Consider the following 22,574-nt stretch of genomic DNA (forward strand, 5'->3'; position numbering starts at 1 on the left):
GTATTCAGAGAAGTATGATTAATTATTGTAACTATGCTTTATTATATATGGCATATTACATGCTGTTTATATGTATGCTGTGAGCTAATACACTGGAGATAAATTCCTTGCATGCCAATCACACTTGGCCAATAAAGAATTCTACTCTATTTTTATCTAACATATGGTACAAATAATATTTTAGATCCTTCAAATATTTTACTGGCTTTTATTTTTAAGTTATCATGTGGGGTTGCTATCATGTTAAAATGTTACCTGTACATGAAAAATCGTCAATCCGGATATATCCTGGGACACAGTTGCAGCGATATGATCCAGGCAAATTAACACACACTGTATTGGCATGACAATAATGCATCTTAGCAGCACATTCATCAACATCTGCAGGGAGAGAAAAAATCCCATGATACTGAAATCAGATGCACAACACCTACTTTCATAGATGCACAACTGTAATAGGAAACATGCTACATACAAGCATCCAAATATTTTCCCAAAACCAGAATATTTGGAAATTTAATTCTGCTATCAACCTTGGATGTATTTCTGCTTGTTGCCATCTTTAAAGATAATAAAAAGATATGTTTTAAGTGCTTTTAAAAAAATATTTCTCTATCACTCTACCACCAGTCAAAAGTGGACAAAATGTAGCAATTAAAATAGGAAAAGAAGGAAAGTTAACTATTAACATTTAATTAAATCAATCACAACAGAGTGTTTAAATAAAAAATTCAAGTGCCTTTCATACTAGCTTCCTCAATTTTTTAGACAGAATTTCCAGATGAAATGAGTTGGGCCAAAGATGAGTGTCACATATTGAAAGTTGGAAAAAGTTGAAAATAAAGCCTGCTTGGGACAATATAAGGTGTGATGGAGATATTCAAATGATTTGCCTAGAAAACAAATGTATTAATCCTGAAACCAGCACTGCTTCAAAAACCTAAGCCATTATTAGCTTCAGATAAAACTATCAAGTAGCATCTTCAACCTCAACTGAAAAAAAATATGGATTAACATTTAAAAATTAATATCCCATATACCCATCTCTTCTCCTGAAGCTAATATCCATTGTTCAAATGAATTATATTCACTCTGATTCAACAAAGCAGCACTCCCTGTAAGAATATCATTTTGAATTGTGTAAAAAGAAACTCTGGTGATTCTTGGTTGTTTACAACATCAGAATGCTATAACAGCAAGAATTGTTTAATAAAATGCCTGAATTCTATTAACATCTTACTTTTAACATAATATGATCATGGTAAAAATCTGCTGACATCCAGGGAATTCTCAACAGCCTTTGAAAATTGTATTAAAAGGAGCACCTAAAATAGCTCTAGAAGAGAAGGCTTGCCATTTATCTCTAAAATTAACATTTTAAAAATACAAATTTCAATCAATTTCTGTCACATTTGTAATTCAACAGACAAATTACTTTACTCATTTAAAAAGGACATTAACATTTTCCCAGGTATATACATTCAGCACTGTCCTAACATTTTGGTAGATGTATGCATGTATGTATGTATTTATTTATGATAATTTATTATTAGAGTGCAGATCTCCACCCTAAATTTCTTTCTTTCTTTCTTTTACTCTTCCTTCCTTCCTTCCTTCCTGTTATTGCTCTAGTTGAAAAAAATGAGATAAATAACAAGAAAAGGTGTTCCTCAAAATGTTATCTGAGAAAAGGATTGAGATTAGACAAATGAAAACTTGTTCCAAAATGAAGGGTTTTAGAATTAATTCACAGATGTATTAACTTGATATCATCAGCCGATGCATTACCAACTTCAAAAGTCTTAAGTGAAAGACTCAGAATGATCAGGTCAGGTCATGCAAAGGTATACTTGCTCAGTGATGGTTATTTAACACATGATTGTCATTATTTGATTCTATTACTGATAATAAAGGGAAAATGTACTTATTTCCTGAATATAAACTGGAATAAGTTTGTCTTATGTTTGCACTTTTCCTTAATGTGATGCGCTTCTACTTCTGCTAAAATTCATATATTTACAGGAAAGTATCCAAAATATGCATGAAGCAGTATTATAAATGAGGAAGTGGCTTTTATTAAGATATAGGTGTGCAAAAAAAAGAATAATAAGTAAGCACATATTTTAATGTAGTCTTTGCATATATATTTTTAAAGGCTTTGGTAGTAAGGATTAACACATCTAAAGTTGGGAAAAGTTAAGAAAGTAGATGAAGTCAAACTTGACTGATTCATTCATTTCTAGCTGTGGTGGCAGACAAGATTATACATAATCTCATCATATGTAGAAAGAGAAATAAACTTCAAAGTCTGAAGTAGGTTGGGGTTATTCTGTAATTTTAGTTTTGTGAACTCTGCAAAGGGCAAGCCTCTACAAAAATGATTAGCAAGTTTGTATTCTTCTCAAGTTTTTTCAATCTCTAGAGTCTCTTTCCCACAGGAACTTTAAAGCATGTTTGGAGATAGGTTAGCTCCTTCAATTTTCTCTTCATCTGCTCACCTTTTCCAGGTCAGGGACAAAAGTAATCTTCATTAGGTGCACCATCTGTCTCTGTTTTATTTTAGCTACATTTGGGGCAAAGTTGGACAGGTGGCAATGAAGTTTAAGAACCCTTGCTTTAGAATATCCTAAGGCAATCTTTAATACAACAGATGGCTTCTGCTTCAAAAATGAGTTTATTGTCCATCTACACTAAATTTTCCTTGTACATAAATTGTAAAAGAGAGAGGGTGTGTGAGAGAGAGAGAGAAAGAGAGAGAGAGCATATATTAAGAGAAAAATATGTGCATGCCACATTAAAATAAGGGATGCCATTACAAAATTTTGAACTGAATCCAGTGTATACAACAAAGTATATGTCTAGAATATGTGTAGAACAGAACTTTATAATAGCATGTACATCTTATCCTAATTATTCCAGTGTATTAAAAATATAAATTAATTTGAATTGAATATGATGATCTGAGAAAATTTGCTAGGCAACTGTGGGAATTTTAAACATTTTAAAGAACAGCACTACTGAAATTAAGTTTTATACTTTTACCACAATTTAGTTAGAATGAAAACAAGTTTTACTAAAACAATCCTTGGTAATACAATCTTATACTTAGGTTTATAGCAATAGCAATAGCACTTAGACTTATATACCACTTTACAGTGCTTTATAGCCCTCTCTAAGCAGTTTACAGAGTCAGCATATTTCCCCCAACAATCTGGGTCCTCATTTTATCAATCTTGGAAGGATGGAAGGCTGAGTCAACCTTGAACCTGGTGAGATTTGAACTGTCAAATTTCAGGCAGCTGGCAGGCAGCAGAAGTAACCTGCAGTACTTCACTCTAACCACGGTGCTACAGCGGCTTACTGCCACGGTCTGTTATGGATGAACATTCTTATTCTATTGATATCAGTAACAAAATCACTTTGCTTTGAGCACCAACAGCTGTCTGCTGAGGTTCGTTTTTTCTTTCTTTCTTTCTTTCTTTCTTTCTTTCTTTCTTTCTTTCTTTCTTTCTTTCTTTCTTTCTTTCTTTTTCCTTCCTTCCTTCCTTTCTTCCTTCCTATTTCTTTCTGACAGGTGATAATGTTTTACACTCACAGAAGGAAATTTTCTCTTGACACGCAGACTCCTTAAAAATACTGACCAATTAAAAAGACAAAAGCAAAAAACATGACCATCTTACATTCTATAATAATAACAGATAATCAAAGTTGGAAGGGACTATGTAGGTCATCTAGTCCAACCCCCCATCCAAGCGGGAGACCCTACCATTTCTGACAAATGGCAGTCCAATCTCTTCTTGAAAGTCTCAAATGATGACGTTCCCACAACTTCCGAGGGCAAGCTGTTCTATTGGTTGATTGTTCTCACTGTCAGAAAATTTCTCCTTATTTCCAGGTTAAATCTCTCCTGTTCAGTTTCCAACCCATTATTCTTTGTCTGGCCTTCGGGTGCTTTAGAAAATAGCTTGACCCCTTCCTCTCTGTGGCAGCCCCTCAAATATTGGAAGACCGCTATCATGTCTCCCCTGGTCCTTCTCTTCATTAGATTAGCCAAGCCCAGTTCCTGCAACTGTTCTTCATATGCCTTAGTCTCCAGTCCCCTAATCATCTTGGTTGCTCTTCTCTGTACTTTTTCTAGAGCCTCAACATATTTTTTATAATATGGTGACCAAAACTGGATGCAGTACGCTAGGTGTTGTCTTACTAAGGCTTTCTAGAGTGGTATTAGTACCTCACTTGATCTTGATTGTATCCATCTGTTAATGCAATTTAGGATTGCATTAGCTTTTTTGGCTGCTGCTGCACACTGCTGGCTCTTATTTAGCTGGTTGTCCACTAAGACTCCAAGATCCCTCTCACAGGTATTGCTATTGAGCCTGGTTTCACTCAGTCTATATGTGTACTTTTGGTTTTTCGTACCTAAGTGTAGGACTTTACTTTTCTCTACATTGAATTTCATTTTGTTAGATACGGCCCATTGTTTTAGTCTGTCAAGATCCATCTGGATCTTGAGCCTATCTTCTTGGGTGTTAGCTATTCCTGCCAGCTTAGTATCATCTGCAAATTTGGTAAGTTCCCCTTCTATTCCCTCATCTAAGTAGTTAATGAAGATATTGAAGAGTACTGGGCCTAAGACGGAACCTTGTGGCACCCCACTGCTTACTTCCCTCCATGTAGACTTAGACCCATTAAGGAATGCTCGTTGAATACAGTTTGTCAGCCAGTTACGAGTCCATCTAGTGGTGGTGTTATCTATTCCACTTTTTTCTAGCTTATCAAGAAGTAGGTTGTGGTCTATGTTGTCAAATGCCTTGCTGAAATCTAAATATATTATGTCCACAGTATTTTGCTGGTTTTTAACAAACCCATCTTGGTTACAAAAGCCTCAATTCACCTAAAATGAAATAAAACCCACTGATTTGAAATAGAATTTACTTTTGATTAAATCTTTTTGAGCTGCAGCATCACAACATGCATTGATATGGCTTTATTTTGAGCCTGGGTATTTTTCTTTGTAAATTCCTCACACCTAGCCTTCAGCATTCCTCATCAACAAAATAATTTCATCAACTTATGTTCAGTTACAAAGGTTGCCTTCATTTCTCAAGAAAAAAATGTGCAGATTAGATACTCCAAACTCAAGCATTATTATTAATTTTAGAACTGTACTAGACATAAGCCAAAGAGTGGAATCCATAAAGTTGGTTATAATGGAATCCAAATTATGATTCATGTGTATAGATTGCTTGTCCCATTTGAAATATTAGAACTTGTCTTCTGATGGTACATGGAGGAGATAAAAAAATCATGATTTATGTCCTTCCGTGGTACTGTGAAGTAGTTTGCTTTTCTCATAAAAAGGTTTACTTGTGGCCTTTAAAATGAAACTTGACATAGCATAATGATTGTTCACATATTGCAAACTTCCCTCTGCATAAGCCAGTTTGCTATAATGACAAGAAATCACTCCTGTTAAAGCTTTTTCTGTGAAAATCATTGCATCATAATGCATAGTTTAATCTGGCATAATACAAGAAATACTCACCTCACTAATAGGCATTTGGGCAACTTTTGCTCTTCAGACATTATTTTCTTAGTACAATAAGTGCTCAAAACCAGCAGTCCTAACACGGTTAATTTCCAATGTGTTTAAGATTTAACCGGATCTATTTTGAAAAACAAAGCATGCTTGCCATTGGAAAATGACTGAATGGAGTTATTATCTCGTCTTTTCTTTCACAGACAGCTTTATCAGTGCATCAATGAAAATGTGTTTAACAAATGATAAGCGTATCACTTTGGTAGAGATCACTCAGGTAAACTTTGATTTTCCTACAGGAAAAAAACAAACAGAAATGTTTGTATGGGTGTATATATGTGTGTGAATGCCAGTGTCTCTATTTATGGCTGTGTATGTATATGTATGTGTGTGTGTTTATTGTAGGAGATGATCAAGGGAGGGGATAAATGCATCATCAGTCATGAGTCCTGCATGCCCACAAGAGTTCTAAATGCACCTCACTATTGAATGCCTTTCTTAACTCCACTAATTTTCTTTGACCATTAGTAGCTCAGATTCTAGTAGAGAGTTAAAGCTTACAATAAATTTTTATACTCATTTGAACTGCCTGTTCAAATACACACACACACGCACACGTGTGTGTGTGTGTTTGTAGTATATTTTTGTGTGGATGTGTTTACACACTTTGTAATGTTAACATTCAGCCTATTGCATTGATCTTATATGAGACCTACTAATGACAATTGACGAAGTCTACTTTCTTATCAGCTTGTCTGGGCATAATTCCATAGGTTCCTCACAGAAACATGACATTTTCATCTAGGCAAGGGATTGTTACCATAATCAGGTCTCAAGACTCTACTTCTATAATCCATGGTCTTTATTTCATAATTCTTTCCTCTTCCTTGCCTTTTTAAATTTATATTTATATTCATTTGATATTGGTTTCCAAATCTGGGTAGTTTTCCCAGTTTCTGAACACAGCTGTCCCTTTCATAATTCATATTTCTATATGGGTCTCAAAATAGAAATTAAGAATTTATCTGCACGCTAAGTGTTTTTTTTTAATTGAAAGTTCAATTAATCAGGCTATCAAAAAGGTCTTTTTCTGGTTTTATAATGCCCACCAATTAGATTTATTATTAGTAAGAAATCAAGTGATATATAAAATTTAGAGACCGCTGCTTTGGGAAGTTTCCTAGTATATTTTCCTGGGGAAAAATGATTCTCTTAATAGCTCCTATGGCCTTTGTTAAGAAAACAAATGAAGTTATCAGCATGAATTACTCTGACAAAATAATGATTTATGAACTGGTTTTCCATAGTTTATAATAGCCTAGAGACAACCCTCAATTATGAAATAAGCCTGAATTTTCATATAAACCACTTTATAATCAATGTTTCTTGATTTATACTAGCCTGGAGAATAACAGAGAAAATATTTTGTAGATTCCTCTACATGCATTCACGCAATCTCCCAAATATAGCTGAAGCTCATACTGGTTCCATTTCTTATAAATCTTTTCACATAAGCTCTTCAATCTTGCTTTATTAGATGACAAGATCTAATAAGATTCACTCTGTCATGAATACATATTTCTATGTAGTCAGGAATTCAGCCTTGTGTTTACTTTTAACTGTCAGGCAATGAGAAGACTATTTGTAGCTTAAAGAGGAGACTATTTGGGACTTCCAGTTTGAGCTTCTTTGGCAACAGACTGAATCCATGATCATGCGCGGTTTTGATCTGTGCTTGCCACCAGAGCTCCCCAAGCCGGCTGGATTCGGGGCTAAGCCATCCTGTAGAGGTGGTGAAGAGGGGGGAGACTGCCAACAGGGTTGAGGAGAGCCTCATCTTTCCTCTTCAGCTGGCCATTACTCCCTTTCCTGAAGGCAGTTGCAGCGGTGGTCAGAAATGGCCACCTCAAAGAAGAACTCGACCGGAAAAGAATGTGCAGGAGGAAGATAAGAAGAGAAAGTTTTTGGTTGACCAGGTTGAACTAAAAAGCAACAACATAAGGTACCCTGGAATTTGAACTATAAAAAATAACATTGTTCACAAAGAAGACTTTGAAGCAGCGAAGGAGAAAGGGAAGGGAAAGGATTTTGCTTTTTTTCTTCCCTTCCTTATACTGACAGCTAAGAGATTTAAGTAAGAAATTGACAAAAATCCACTTTGACATCAATAGGCATTTAAGCTGAAAATAAAATGTCAAAGGGATAACAAAGACTTTTGGATACTCAAAAACCTTTAAAAGCAGGAAAGGAGAGAAAAGGAAAGAATAAAAGGGCGGGATCTAGAAAAATGGAGGAGACTGCCTGGAACTAAAAGGAACTTTATTTTTATTTTTATTTAATTATTTATTTTGATTTGTCAATCGCTTACAAGATAAGTATAGATATAACATGGAGAAACAGTCTGGTTCCAGGCCAACAAAAGAGTGAGACAAGGCTATATATTCTCTCCTTATTAAGTTAACCAATATGTTAGTGTATTTTATTGTCATTTCGCCTCGTACAATGAAATCAAACACCATCTTCGGTGCATATCATGACCATGAGCATGAAAATAAACACAAACACACATCCTTCACGTTTCACACATTGAACCGGAAACCCCTGACACCACACCAACTCTGCACTATACAGCAGAATTCAAAAGAGATACTGCTCTGGGATAGAAGCTGTTTTTCAGCCTATTTGTCCTTGTTGTTATTATTCTGTACCGTCTGCCAGATGGTAATAGTTCAAAAAAAGGGTTCCCAGGATGAGATGGATCTTTGAGAATGTTTTGAACTTTCTTAAGGCAGCAGGAGCTATAAAGTTTTTCCAAAGAGGGGAGAGGGCAACCAATGATCTTCTGGGCAATGACATTAACCCTCTGGAGTGCTTTCCTATCTGCCACTGTGCAATTGGCAAACCATACAGAGGTACAGGATGTTAAAATGCTCTCTATGGTGCAGCAGTAGAAGGTCACCAGCAGTTTTTCATTCAGTTGTTGTTTTCTGAGAAGTCTTAGGAAGTAAAATCTCTGCTGGGCCCTTTTGATCAGGGCTGAAATGTGGGCACCCCAGGTCAGGTCCTCTTTTAGGGTAACACCCAGAAACTTAAAACTGGCCACTTGCTCCACTCGGTCTCCATTGCTAAGCAAGGTCTGGATGTCTGATCTATTCCTTCTATAATCCACTATAAGCTCCTTGGTCTTATTGGTGTTGAGGACCAAGTTATCATCTCCACACCACAAAAGCAACCGGTCCACCTCATCTCAGTAGGCAGACTCATCCCCACCGGAGATAAGTCCCACCACTGTTGTATCATATGCAAATTTAGCAATAGTATTATTAGTGTGAGTGTGAATGCAGTCATGCATATAAAGAGTATAGAGTAAGGGACTCAACATGCAACCCTCAACATGCAACACTGGTGTACCAGTGTTAAGAATAAATATGTTGGATTGATATCAAGATGTTGAATGGAAGAAGAGGAGTATGGTTTTAAAAACAAAAGAGGAAACATCATTGTGTAGGCCTGATGATACTACTCTTGTAGCTGAATAATTATTTGAAAGCTCTAGACTTGGGGCATTTTTAATGTGGGACTAGATTTAAATATAAAGACGAAATACATAACAAGAAACATAACAACCAGCCTTAGAATTGACAGTCAATATAGTGAAGTGGTGGATAACATCTGCCCTTTAGGACTGTTTATCATCAGTAGAAAGCAAACCAACCAACCAGTAATTGAGAAAGGTACTGTGATTATATTTAATAGGGAGGCAAGATATTCAGATGCTATGAGGTGTCTATAGGTTAAAAAAAGATCAGAATCATGAAGCCAACAGTTATTTGAGTTTCTTTGTCACATTTGCTTCAATCTTTCTCACACCCGCTTCAATCTTTCTCAGTCCATAATGGTTCCTTCAAACTTTCCCCAAGGTTATCTATAAATTCGTTTACCATGACACTCTATGGAAGTAGAAGTTCAACTCTGAAGAAGCAGAAGACTCCTTAGAATAACATGAATAGTTAAAGAAAAAAGAAAAAGAAACAAAGAAATTGGATCACAGAACAAATCAGTACAGGGTTCTCACTTAGAGGTAGATACAACCAGGTTCAAATTATTCCATTTTGGATACATTATGTGAAGAAAAACTCTTGAGAAATCTATCATTCTAGAAAAGGATGCAATTGATGGGTATGATTAATTCCATCCACTATATCCTCAATGACATATGAAACTAATAGTACCTATCATTACATTGCAAGAGCAGGAAGTCTTCGTTATAGTATATAGTGATCAATCTGCTAACATTTCTAAGGCAATGACAAAATATCTGTCATTAGCAATCGATCTTACAAGTCATTGTTCCCATTTAATGTAAATCATTGTTTGGTTCATTTGTGTGGTACTGTATATATTCTTGTAACATATGTTTTACTGTTTGGTCCTGGAAATCTGGAAGACTAGCCATCTCTGTCATTCCTAAAATCCAACACCAACTTGCTAGTATGTAGTCAAATTATCATGAGATACACTTTAGGAATTGCATTTAAGCTCCTCACTGTCTTAGTGTTTAGAAAAACAGCAAAGATTCATCTCTTCTGCTGGGTATTTAATTGTTACAAGCTGTAAGAATCAATTTAGTGGTAAAAGAATTGACTTCAGTACAAAGAAGAAGGAAGAGGAAGAAAACAGATTGGAAGAAAAAGTTTCAGAACATTGCTATGGATAGGAAAGGCTGATTGTTATTGGCAGAAAGTCTAGGGATGAACACTTTGTAGGTAAAACAATGTCCCAGTGAAGAAAGAAGAAAGAGCAGAAGATTTAATGCTATATACTGACCCTATTTAGTTAAATCTTTGGAAGCCAATTTAATGTTTATGTATGGATGCTTTTTCTTTAAAACAGTTCTTAGCATTACATCAAGATATATGCAAACAATTAAAATGTATTGGAATGATTTCATACTTGGTATCTATGAAGTATGTAAGTAATAAATATACTTGATGTTTTTTTTAAAGAATTTTCTTTATTCTCCATTAATAGCTGCTAAGGTTTGATAAATGAATTGCTGTAATCAAAACATTTATTTGTAAGATTATGAATTGGAAAGATTTATAATCTTACAGAGTATTTTTTTTTAAAAAAATAATTTTTGCTTTCATAAGGTAGATAGAATTATTTTTTTTAAAATACATTTAGAATGCACATGTTCAATCATGTTTGGCAATTACATCATTGGATAGGATTTCTTTCAATGGTCAAAATATTCTACACACACTACTGATGCTATAGATTGATTATACTCCTTGTACATTTTACTAAAAGTATAATATTGATATATATATTCTGACAAATATCCTACAGCTTCCCAATTTTAACAATTGGAAGAATAGTAGCAGCAGTGGTTATGCAAACTCTACAATAAAGTTGGCCTTTATTTAGAGATGTAAACATTCAAATTTCTGATGAGCCACACAGGCTACTAAATGACTTTAACTTGTTATTATATCTCAGCCTGTGAGATTCTTTATTTTCCAAAGTCTGCGCATACCCTAGGACAGCAAATCTGCACACAAAAATTTATTGTAGCACAAACCTTCCCCAATAACAGGCTATAGCTGTAGGTTACTCCACCCTTCAAGGACCTACAAGTTGCTGTGGCCACATAAATACATCTTTAATACTCAATCCTTTACACTCAGTCTTTTAATGCTCAGTTCAACCCAAAGTCTATAAAGTAGCATATAACCTTTGCTTTTTTTCCTCAAAAGTTCTTGTATTAGTTGGGATCGGGTGTTATTTTGATGTTTGGTGTTTGCTCCTTTTCTAGTTGCTATCCAGCTCCCAGCTCCCACTAGGATAAGCTGCTCACTGTAGCTTGTGATCCTGGCAGTGGAGTGACAGTTTTCTTACCTGCTTGTAATAACTGCCAATCTCCTAATGTGACCCTCTCCTCTCTGTATACCATTTGCTTACCACTTTTCCTCCTACACACAGACCCCTTTCTACTCAATCTTAGTGTCAGCTTCTTTTAAGCTAAAAGCCTGCATTGAATGAAGTTGCTTCCAGACATCAGCTCATCCTTGAAAACCCTGGGGCGTGGATCAATTATTGCAGGCAACTGCAACACAGCTTGGATACTTGTGAGTAAGGTGAATGTATGAATGCATGGGGATGGGGTGGGGAGTTGGAAGCGTTTCCGCCTGGCTGCAGCTGCTTTTCCAATGCATACACAGCAACCCCAATTTCATTCCTGCATACAGCCCAGCTGATTTTCCGGAACCATTTTGAAGACAGAACGGCACGTGCCACATATAGCGCCAAGATTCTTAAATTCTACCAAGGAACAGTATTTTACAACCGTTATAAATAAATAAGGATATAATATTGTATTTCACCTCAGAGAAATAGTCAGCATAATTAAAAATTAAAAATGAAAGGAAGCAAAAAATACCAGAACACAGCAGTCCATATTCAGATAAGCAGGGATCAACACCAGACAGGCAGAAAACAGTATTTTAAATAAGGAGTCACCAAGGAGGAAAAAACACATTGGCAGGGCAAGCTATTATGTACAAGCAAGTAGCAAATCCCACACTCATTCACATCGGTGATGTTGCCTACTTGGTAATAAAACACCTGCAAACAAACACCCAAACTCAGAGAGCACCAAGAATTCCACAGCAGTTATAAACAAGTCCTGTTTCAGAAAGCCAGTGACCTAACTATAAAATCTTAATTTAGTGTTAAAATGGGAAAAATATTTAAACTACTTCTAATCTCAATTTTTGTTGTAGACCCAAATTTCTATCAACGTGTTGTATTCTTCCCTAAACTTAATTGTAAACTGTATTATTATTCTATAATATCAAAGTAATAAACCTTGTAGTAAAACACACAAGGTAACATATTTTTCTCTTACGCTTTAAGATGAAAATATTTCCTTATGATTATTGCACATGTTTGAAGCCCTTAAGAAATGAAGTATTCTAACTTTTGTGAAATGATACATAAATAAAAAATAAAGAAAGCCAAGCACATATACTCAAAAAGACTTATAAGCATAACAAAATAAAAAGTAAGAATTCACAGAAATATATTTCACCCTTATATTTATTAATATTTAGCTGTAATCCAGTAACTCAGTCTTTTCTTGCATGGGATTTGCCTTTACTTTCTCGTTAACAACCTACTGGAAATTGTGCTTCCTGATTAACACAATATTCAGTACATAATACAGTTGTTTATATCAGATTATTATTTTCATAACAAAATTATTCTAAATCATTTCTGTAAGTGTTTGCATTTATATTTCACTCATTTTACTGATTTTTTTTTAACTAACTAGCATATTAAGGATTCAGAAAGTGATGAATTTAAGGGAAAAAAACCTACACTGAACACTTTTGTGATGGACTGCAAAGTATATTTATTTGGGACATCCAACAAGATAAAATTTACTTAAAAATGTACTACTTGATAACTTGTATCATGCTGTATTTTTTTTCATTTTTTATTCAAATCTATAAAAATACTTGCCAAAAATTAAAAGAAACAGCAAGTCCAACCTGGATTATCTCAACCTTTTTTGAAATAACAAAAGCTTTTTAAAAAATCTATGCTAATAATATATATATATATAAGGCAGGGGCCTCCACGGAGCATGGCCAGCGCCGTGACCCGGGCAATGCTGCTGGCAGTCTAGCAGTTAAAAGGAAGAAGCAGCTGCAAGCTCACATCACTCTGAGAAGCACAGAGCTGAAGACAGAAGCCTGAAGATGATGAATGAGACTTCATCGAAACGTTGCCTAGATACTTCCAATCTTACGCGGGAGAAAACCCAAATAACCAAAGATATATATATATATATATATATATATATATATATATATATATATATATATATATATATATATATATATATATATATATATATATATATATATATAAATTGTACTTGCCTCCTTTTATCCAAAAGTTGAAACAGTTCTGTTCTTTACTAATGGATCAGAATTAACAATGGATTATTGTCTTCAAAATGAATTATTTGATATTATCACTTCTATACTCAAAGCAATTATGTTAAAATCCTTCTATCAACATTTATTTTAAGAACTGTTCTATTTTTATCTCTAATACTTGTTACCCTATCTTTGTTCTTCTATGTACATTCTATTATATTGACTAGTGTACTCTTTCAAACTCAGATATAATCTTCAAATGATAATTCTGGTTGGTTACCTATGTAATTGATCCAAGACCCTATGTCAGCATCATTTTTATGGGATAATTTTAAAAGTTTGTCTCTCTTTTTATGTCTCCTTCTCATTCACTTATAAAGCTAAAATATGTCAATTATTTTCTTCTCTGACTCATCAGATTCTTACACTCTGCTTCATTTTTTTACTATTAGATAGAAATCACCACAGAAATTAGATAGCAGTTTTTTATGCAAAATTAATATTATGCCACTCAGAAGTAGAAAACACCAATTTATATTTCTAGCTTAGGAAATAATTAATGGAAATAATAGTTAATAAAAGTTTTTTTCATAGTGCTAAATTCATCCAGCCAAACAGGAGTACTGTATCTTAGAATTCAGTGTCATATCATGCTATATACTGGGCTATCTTGAAGAAAGATTATTTTTATCTAATTTTACTCATCCTTGGTTTCAAATTTTGATCACTTTGTTTTGGGCCATAAAATTGAACCTGCAACTGATTCTTTTTATCTTTTCAACAACAGTTTGAAAATTTGTTTCTGAAAGATGATATGGCATATTCTTGATATATTTCTAGCTTTTGAAAAATGTTGGACAATTGTATTCTATGCCAGAAGCAAAAATGAGGAGGAGGAGGAAGAGGAAGAGGAGGAGGTGGGGGGGAGGAATATAAGCTATGTAAATCCACATTTATGCCTTTCCACTGAATGCAGAGCTGCATTGATCCATTTATTATTTCTGGATCAAATTATTTGTTTACCCTTTTTTGTTTACCCTCAATAATCATGATTTAGAATAAAACAAAGAGAAATATCTCTATATCTTCATCTACTTGAATGAATATAAAGTATTTTATTTCTAGAAACATTATCAGCCTCCAGAAATAGCTGGGATGAAGAAATCAGCTCCACATTAAAACTAAAGATTGGAAGAATAGTCATTGTAGAGGTGGTTATACAAAACAAAAAGATTTTACTAGTAGGGATATATGCCCTCAATACAAATCACAATGAGTTCTATAAAACTCTATATGCAAAATTAATAGAATTAGGTAACCTTATGATCTGCATAATTGGCGACTTTAATGCAATTTCTAACAATAAACAGGATTATGCCAGTGATCAAAAATACATTAAAAAAATGAAATACATTGTCTAAATGTTTTTTTGATATGGCTGAGGAACTAGATTTAGTAGATGCATGGAGGAAATTGAATCCAGAAGTGACCCAGTTTACCTTCTACTCCAATCCACATAAATCCTGGTCAATGTTAGATATGGCATGAATGAATAATGATCTACTTAAGGATATAAAAAATATATAAATATTAACCAACACTTGGGCATTCATAACCCATTGCAAATAACTTGGAAAATCCAAACTTACAAGAAAGCTAGGTGGATACTTAACCCACAACTATTGAAAGAAAAAGGATACACTTAAAAAATTAAGGAAGAATTAGATACATTTTTTAAATTTAATAAAAAACAAGATACCTCATTGCAAATTCTTTGGGATACAATGAAGGCATACCTAAGGGGTATATCGATAGCCTATACAGCTAACAGAAATAAAGAAAAGTGGAAGAAACAAAACCTGTTAATAAAAAGACTAAAAGATTTAGAAGATAGATTAATGAAAGCCCCAGGGAACGAACAAATTAAAAATAACTTGATATTACTTAAACATGAATTGAATATATTAGACCAGGAAGATTTAATTAAGACAATGCTATACACAAAACAAAATTACTTTGAATACGCAAACAAACCCGGAAGATGGTTAGTTTATAAACTGAAAAAAGAAAACAAAAAAAGAATTATATACCAATTGCAAGATAATAGAGACGGGATATTAGAGACAGAATTGGAGAAAAAGAAAACAATTACAAGAGACTATTTCGAGAATTTATATAACCAAGAAGAAATAGCTGCAAACAAATTAGAGGACTATTTGAAAGAAAGCACATTACAGCCATTAACCTAAGATAAAATGGAGATATTAAATAAAGAAATAACTTTAGATGAGTTAAAAGAAGTGATTAAAAGACAAAAAGGTAATAAAACTCCAGGCCCAGATGGGTTGCCAAGCGAATTATACAAAGAGATTGGAGAACCACTAGAAAATTTGTTCCTAGAGATTTGCAACAGGGTACTATTAGAGGCAAGAGTCCCGGAATCATGGAAGGAGGCCCATATTATATTGATCCCTAAAGAGGGTGCAGATGCCACCCAGGTAAAAAATTACAGACCAATATTTCTTTTAAACACAGATTACAAAATTTTTATGAGTGTGATGGCGGAAAGACTGAAGCTAATTTTTAATGAAAGAATTCACCCTGACCAGAATGGATTTCTTCCCATGAGACAGATTAGAAATAATACAAGAATGATAATTGACATATTAGAATACTATGAAACACACCCAGGATGCCAAGTTGCTCCTGTCTTCCTGGATGCACAAAAGGCATTTGACAACCTAAACTGGGAATTTATGAAACACCAGATAAACTTGATGAAATTCGGCAATAACTTCACAAAGATGTTAGATTCGATTTATTTAACACAGAAAGCAAGGGTAATGATAAATGGAGAATTTACTAATCCTTTTGAAATAAAAAGGGGTGTCAGGCAGGGATGCCCATTGTCACCTCTGCTTTTTATTACAATATTAGAAACATTACTGGACAGAATTAGAATGAATGAGGAAATTAAAGGTACTAAGATTAAAAGACAAGAATATAAATTACAGGCATTTGCTGATGATGTGGTCGTTATTATAGAGGATCCAATAGAATCCGGACCAACCTTTTTAAAAGAAATTGATACATTCGGTAAACTAGCTGGGTTGAAAATCAATGAGAAAAAAACCAAAATGTTAGTTAAAAATATAACAAATAATAAACAAAAAGAACTAGAAGAAATAATGGGACTACAAATTGTCAACAAGATTAAATATTTAGGTATATGGTTAAGACCCAAAACAATAACTTTGAAAGAAGACAATTATGTTAAACTATTACAACAAATAGGAAGAGATTTGGAGATATGGAGCAAAAGGCAGATTTCTTTATTAGGCAGAATTGCCACAATTAAAATGAATGTTCTACCCAAATTGCTTTATTTATTCCAAACGATCCCTATATTATTGGATAAATCGTTTTTCAAAGAATTGGACAACATTACTATGAAATTTCTTGGCAAGAAGTCAAGAATTAAGAAAATTTATTTACAAGACAACAAAAGCAGAGCCAGCTTTGGTCTACCTGCCTGGGACACCTATTATAAAGCAGCAATGTTAATGTGGATAAAGGATTGGATTAAATTGGAAAACAAAAGAATTCTAACATTAGAAGGATATGACTTACAAATAGGGTGACATGCCTTCTTGTGGAATCCGAGTAGAAAAAGTCACTCATACTTTCAGAGACATACTTTATGCAAATCTTTGATAAAAACCTGGTCTGATACTAGGAAAAACCATTATATCAAAGTTTTGTTATGGTTGTTAACAATGGAGGCAGTGTTCCACCCTAATACAATGAACATCAGTAAAAAGCTCAAATATCACCAAATTTTAGACAAAGAAGGAAAGCTCAAATCGACCCAAGAGTTAGAAAACCAAAAAATAATGATTGATCGTTGGTCCTATTTCCAAACAGCAATAAGATATGAGAAAGATATAAAAGAATTTGGAATAGAATCAAAGAGCACTAAATTTGATAAGACACTTTTGGACCCAGATAAAAATATGATATCTAAATTATATAATTATCTATTGGAATATTAATTAGCTGAGGAAATTGTGAAAGGACCAATGATAGTGTGGGCAAGAAATTTTGGCCATAATATAGACTTAGAAGACTGGGAAGAAATCTGGCAGAGAAATCTTACAATAACTAAATCTGTGTCTTATAAAGATAACTTATATAAAATCATATATAGATGGCACCTAGCACCATCCAGATTAGCAAAAATATATCCAACATCCAATCCAACTTGTTGGAAATGCAAAGGGAATCATGGTACCTACTTCCATCTCTGGTGGACATGCCCAGTGGTTAAAAAGTTTTGGAGTAGAATTAAAACGTGGTTAGAAGAAATTGTCCAGGGTGGATCGGAGTGGGAACCTAAATTGTATCTTCTGGGTATCATTAAGGAAGGTTATCCCTCCAAAATAAAATATTTGATTATCCATATCCTAACAGCAGCACGTATTTCACTGGCTCAATTCTGGAAATCACCTAATATACCACCAACACAATTTATTATTCAAAACATTTGTGAATGTGCAGAAATGGAAAAACATTAAAATTAAAAGGAAAAGAGAAGGTGGAATTTTACTCGATCTGGAATAAGTGGTATGATTGGCTAGAACGTTAAAAAAATGAAAAGGGGAATCAAGGGGGGGAAAACAAATTTATGAAACAGATTATGATACATACAATAACAAACAGGAATTGTTAATGTTAGTCTTAGATTCCCTCGTTCTTTAAACAATCAATAGAAGGAATTCATCGGTAAAAATAAATAAGTATAATCCAACAACAAACATTAATAACAGAACATTATGTTTGATAGAACATAAATGACAAAGAACTTATAGGAAGCAAGAAAAAACTGCCACATAATATAATTTAGGAAATATTTACCTCACTGTCAAAGGTATTAAAGGAAAGTTTAATTAGTTTTAGAAGAGATTATTGTGATGTTTGTCTGTATGGATCTTTGTCTTTTGAGTTTGTATATTTGTATATTTTAATTTTTTGTATTCAATAAAGTTTGTTTTAAAAAAATTAAATAAAATAAAACTAAAGCTACTTTTAAGATTGGCTATAGTAACAGAATGTGCAAATCTGATTATTGTTTACCTCTTCCCCCACTTACACTAATGTGAATTAGAGAGATGTTTTTACATATTCTTCTTTCATTGTTTGGGCCTAAGCTATGTTTCCTTTCTTGTTGTTTTGGTAATGGATCTCAGCTCTCCCTATCAAGGCACTCTCTTTCAGACTCACTACAAGCATATCTTTATTTTTCTGCAGAATTCCTCAATGAGGCAGAATGGGATCAAATACGTTGAACACTGATGTACAACGAAGCCTCATATTATTCATCATTCATAAATTCTGTATATAATTCAATTGATCAACTTCTCTCCTCACAAAACTTTTGAAGAAAATCATGTTCCAAATCTCTCAGTTTCAATGCAGACAGAACACCGGAGGAAAAAAAAAAGAAAATTAACATTTCTTTCCATTAAATCCAGTTTAGGAAAACAGCAACATATACAATATATTAGTGTGGACATTTTTCAGTTCCGTCACACTTGTTCATCTTCTTTAGCACTAATGCTGTAAAAAGAATTACAGGATAAAAAATATGTATGTATCATTATTTTTAGTTTCTGAATATAGATTATCAAGAATATAGTGGAGCCTGGCATAAAATGTGATATATCTAAAAACTCATGTCAATAACTTACTCCAGACTCTTTAATCAGAAAATAAGTTTCCCATTCTCAAAACCAATAAAAACATAAAAAATTTAAAATAAAATCCATTTGACATAAGAAATAGTTCTAAAGCTCACTATGTATATGTATACTTATAATGACTTCAGTTTGTTACAAGTGTTTCCTCATTTATTCTGTTTAATATATTTATTAAAGAGGGAGGAGGAGAGGAGAGCTGTGGCAGAATGGAGTGGCTGGAGAAAAATATTGGTGAATCATTCTTAGTTCATGGTCAAAGAGGGAGAAGAAGATCCTCCAGGGGCTTCCCTGGAGGAAGGGAAAGGAAGACCCTGAGAAACAAATGCCAAGTTGTAAAGCATAAAATCATAAAGCACAAAAACTTCCACTATCTAGTTTTTCTGTACTATTTGCAATCCTTGCATCTCCAGTTTTCAAAGAACCCAATCACATAGTGCGGATGCATACAAAGCACGTACTAATTTCCCATTTCCCTAAATGTGTATTATGTATAAAGGGTATTCAAGACAGCTGAAATAAGGCATGCTATAGTGGAATTTATATATAAAGTGGAATGTCAGTTAACAACAGTCAACAAGAGTTCAAAACTAAACATAACATTCATTGTTAGTAGATAGGACCATTAAAGAACACAAGGAGGACTTTCAATATAAACTAAATCAAATAACATTTTGAGATGACATCTAAAAATGTGATAAGAGAGAAGGAAGAGAGTAACCTTCCTTGAAGCCTGCTCAGTCTAGGACTTTTCCTCTTCCCTCCAGGACCACTACTTTCAACATATCAAAGGAAAAGTATCCCTGAAGAGAGAAAAGAGATACTCGGGGAAATAATCTCTGTAGAAAGTCTGCCCAGCTGGATTCTTTCCTGTAACACTACCACCACCCGCCCAAAGTGATTACTCTCAACTGTTCTGTAGAACGATCCTAGAAGTGTCACATTCTTTTACTGAGTTTCTATTGCACATATATATTCAGAAGTGATTTGTCTCCTTCTTCCTAGTGTTGAGAGAAAGTGACGAGTCCAAGGTCATCCAAGGCTTTGTATCTAAGGCAGGGCTAGAATTCACGATCTCCTGGTTTTTAGCCAGATCCCTTAACTCCTAGACCAAATTGGCTCTCTTACATTACAGTTTTAAAAAAAAAATAAAATAAAAAAATTTATTTTGCCCAGAAAAATAATCCCCCCCCCCTCTTATTGGATATTATAAAAAATTAATTATTAATTTTTTCAAAAAAACTATGTGGTGGGGGAAATAAATAAAAAAAAAAAAAAAAAAAATAAAAAAAATTAAAATAATTATTAAAAAAAAAAAAAAAAAAATAAAATAATAAAATTTAACCCCGGTTTTTTTTTAAATTTAATAGTAAAAAAAAAAAAAAAAAATTTTCACAAAATTATCCCCCCCCCCACATATTCCCCCCCCCCAAAATAAAAAACCAAAAAAAAAAAAAAAAAAAAAAAAAAAAAAAAAAAAAAACACTATCCTTCACTAAAAGCAAACTCTTTTAAGAAGGGGGCCTTGTGGACCTATCCTGCTATTTATTGTCACTTTGAATCAACTCTGTTGAAGCCATTTTTAAAACATTGGAATAATTTGATCAAACCTCTTAAGTTATTCCATTTATTTCCTGGCATCTTTTCTTCTCTCGTTAAACGTCAAATTATACATGGTGTTTGTACATGCCATCCTAATAATTTGAAGCATATGGTTGGTAATATCGAAATAGTATTAGAGTCAGTATTTAAATTTTTGGCTTTGTTATTGTGTTATAGGCACAAAGTTTGATCAGCCCCATATCTTAATCACTTCTGAAAATTGCTTCTTAAGTGCTTTCCAACTACACTGCTCAAAAAAAATAAAGGGACCACTTAAACAACACAATGTAACTCCAAGTCAATCACACTTCTGTGAAATCAAACTGTCCACTTAGGTAGCAACACTGATTGACAATCAATTTCACATGCTGTTGTGCAAATGGAATAGACAACAGGTGGAAAGCATAGGCAGTTCGCAAGACATTCCCAATAAAGGAGTGGTTCTGCAGGTGGTGACCACAGACCACTTCTCAGTTCCTATGCTCTCTGACTGATGGTTTGGTCACTTTTGAATGCTGGCGGTGCTGTCACTCTAGTGGTAGCATGAGACGGAGTCTACAACCCACACAAGTGGCTCAGGTAGTGCAGCTCATCTAGGATGGCACATCAATGCGAGCTGTGGCAAGAAGGTTTGCTGTGTCTTTCAGCGTAGTGTCCAGAGAATGGAGGCACTACCAGGAGACAGGCCAGTACATCAGGAGACATGGAGGAGGCCGTAGGAGGGCAACAACCCAGCATCAGGACCGCGACGTCCACCTTTGTGCAAGGAGGGACAGGAGAAGCACTGCCAGAGCCCTGCAAAATGACCTCCAGCGGGCCACAAATGTGCATGTGGCTGCTCAAATGGTCAGAAACAGACTCCATGAGGGTGGTATGAGGGCCCGATGTCCACAGGTGGGGGTTGTGCTTACAGCCCAACACTGTGCAGGACGTTTGGCATTTGCCAGAGAACACCAAGATTGGCAAATTAGCCACTGGCACCCTGTGCTCTGCACAGATGAAAGCAGGTTCACACTGAGCACATGTGACAGACGTGACAGGGTCTGTAGACACTGTGGAGAACGTTCTGCTTCCTGCAACATCCTCCAGCATGACCGGTTTGGCAGCAGGTCAGTAATGGTGTGGGGTGGCATTTCTTTAGGGGGCCACACAGCCCTCCATGTGCTCTCCAGAGGTAGCCTGACTGCCATTAGGTACCGAGATGAGATCCTCAGACCCCTTGTGAGACCATATGCTGGTGCGGTTGGCCCTGAGTTCCTCCTAATGCACGACAATGCTAGACCTCATGTGGCTGGAGTGTGCCAGCCATTCCTGCAAGACGAAGGCATTGATGCTATGGACTGGCCCGCCCATTCCCCAGACCTGAATCCAATTGAGCACATCTGGGACATCATGTCTCATTCCATCCACCAATGCCACATTGCACCATAGACTGTCCAGGAGTTGGGGGATGCTTTAGTCCAGGTGTGGGAGGAGATCCCTCAGGAGACCATCTGCCACCTCATCAGGAGCATGCCCAGGCATTGTAGGGAGGTCATACAGGCATGTGGAGGCCTCACACACTACTGAGCCTCATTTTGATTTGTTTTAAGGACATTACATCAAAGTTGGATCAGCCTGTAGTGTTTTTTTCCACTTTAATTTTGAGTGTAACTTCAAATCCAGACCTCCATGGGTTGCTAAATTTGATTTCCATTGATAATTTTTGTGTGATTTTGTTGTCAGCACATT

At 34.7% G+C, this 22,574-nt stretch overlaps 1 protein-coding gene across 2 annotated transcripts in view; it reads right to left on the reverse strand.

Moving 5' to 3' along the window:
- Positions 1–22,574, reverse strand: part of NELL1 (neural EGFL like 1) — a 594,259-nt gene that overhangs the window by 256,606 nt on the left and 315,079 nt on the right. For both annotated transcript variants that reach the window (XM_026664647.2, XM_087951106.1), the window contains exon 13: positions 256–381. In XM_026664647.2, the coding sequence (XP_026520432.1) occupies positions 256–381 (126 nt within the window). The remainder of the gene's footprint in view (positions 1–255; positions 382–22,574) is intronic.

This window comes from Notechis scutatus, chromosome 1, assembly GCF_049901735.1.
Source record: "Notechis scutatus isolate UNSWTSFEM ecotype Mainland chromosome 1, rNotScu1.2, whole genome shotgun sequence".
Lineage (NCBI taxonomy): Eukaryota > Metazoa > Chordata > Lepidosauria > Squamata > Elapidae > Notechis > Notechis scutatus.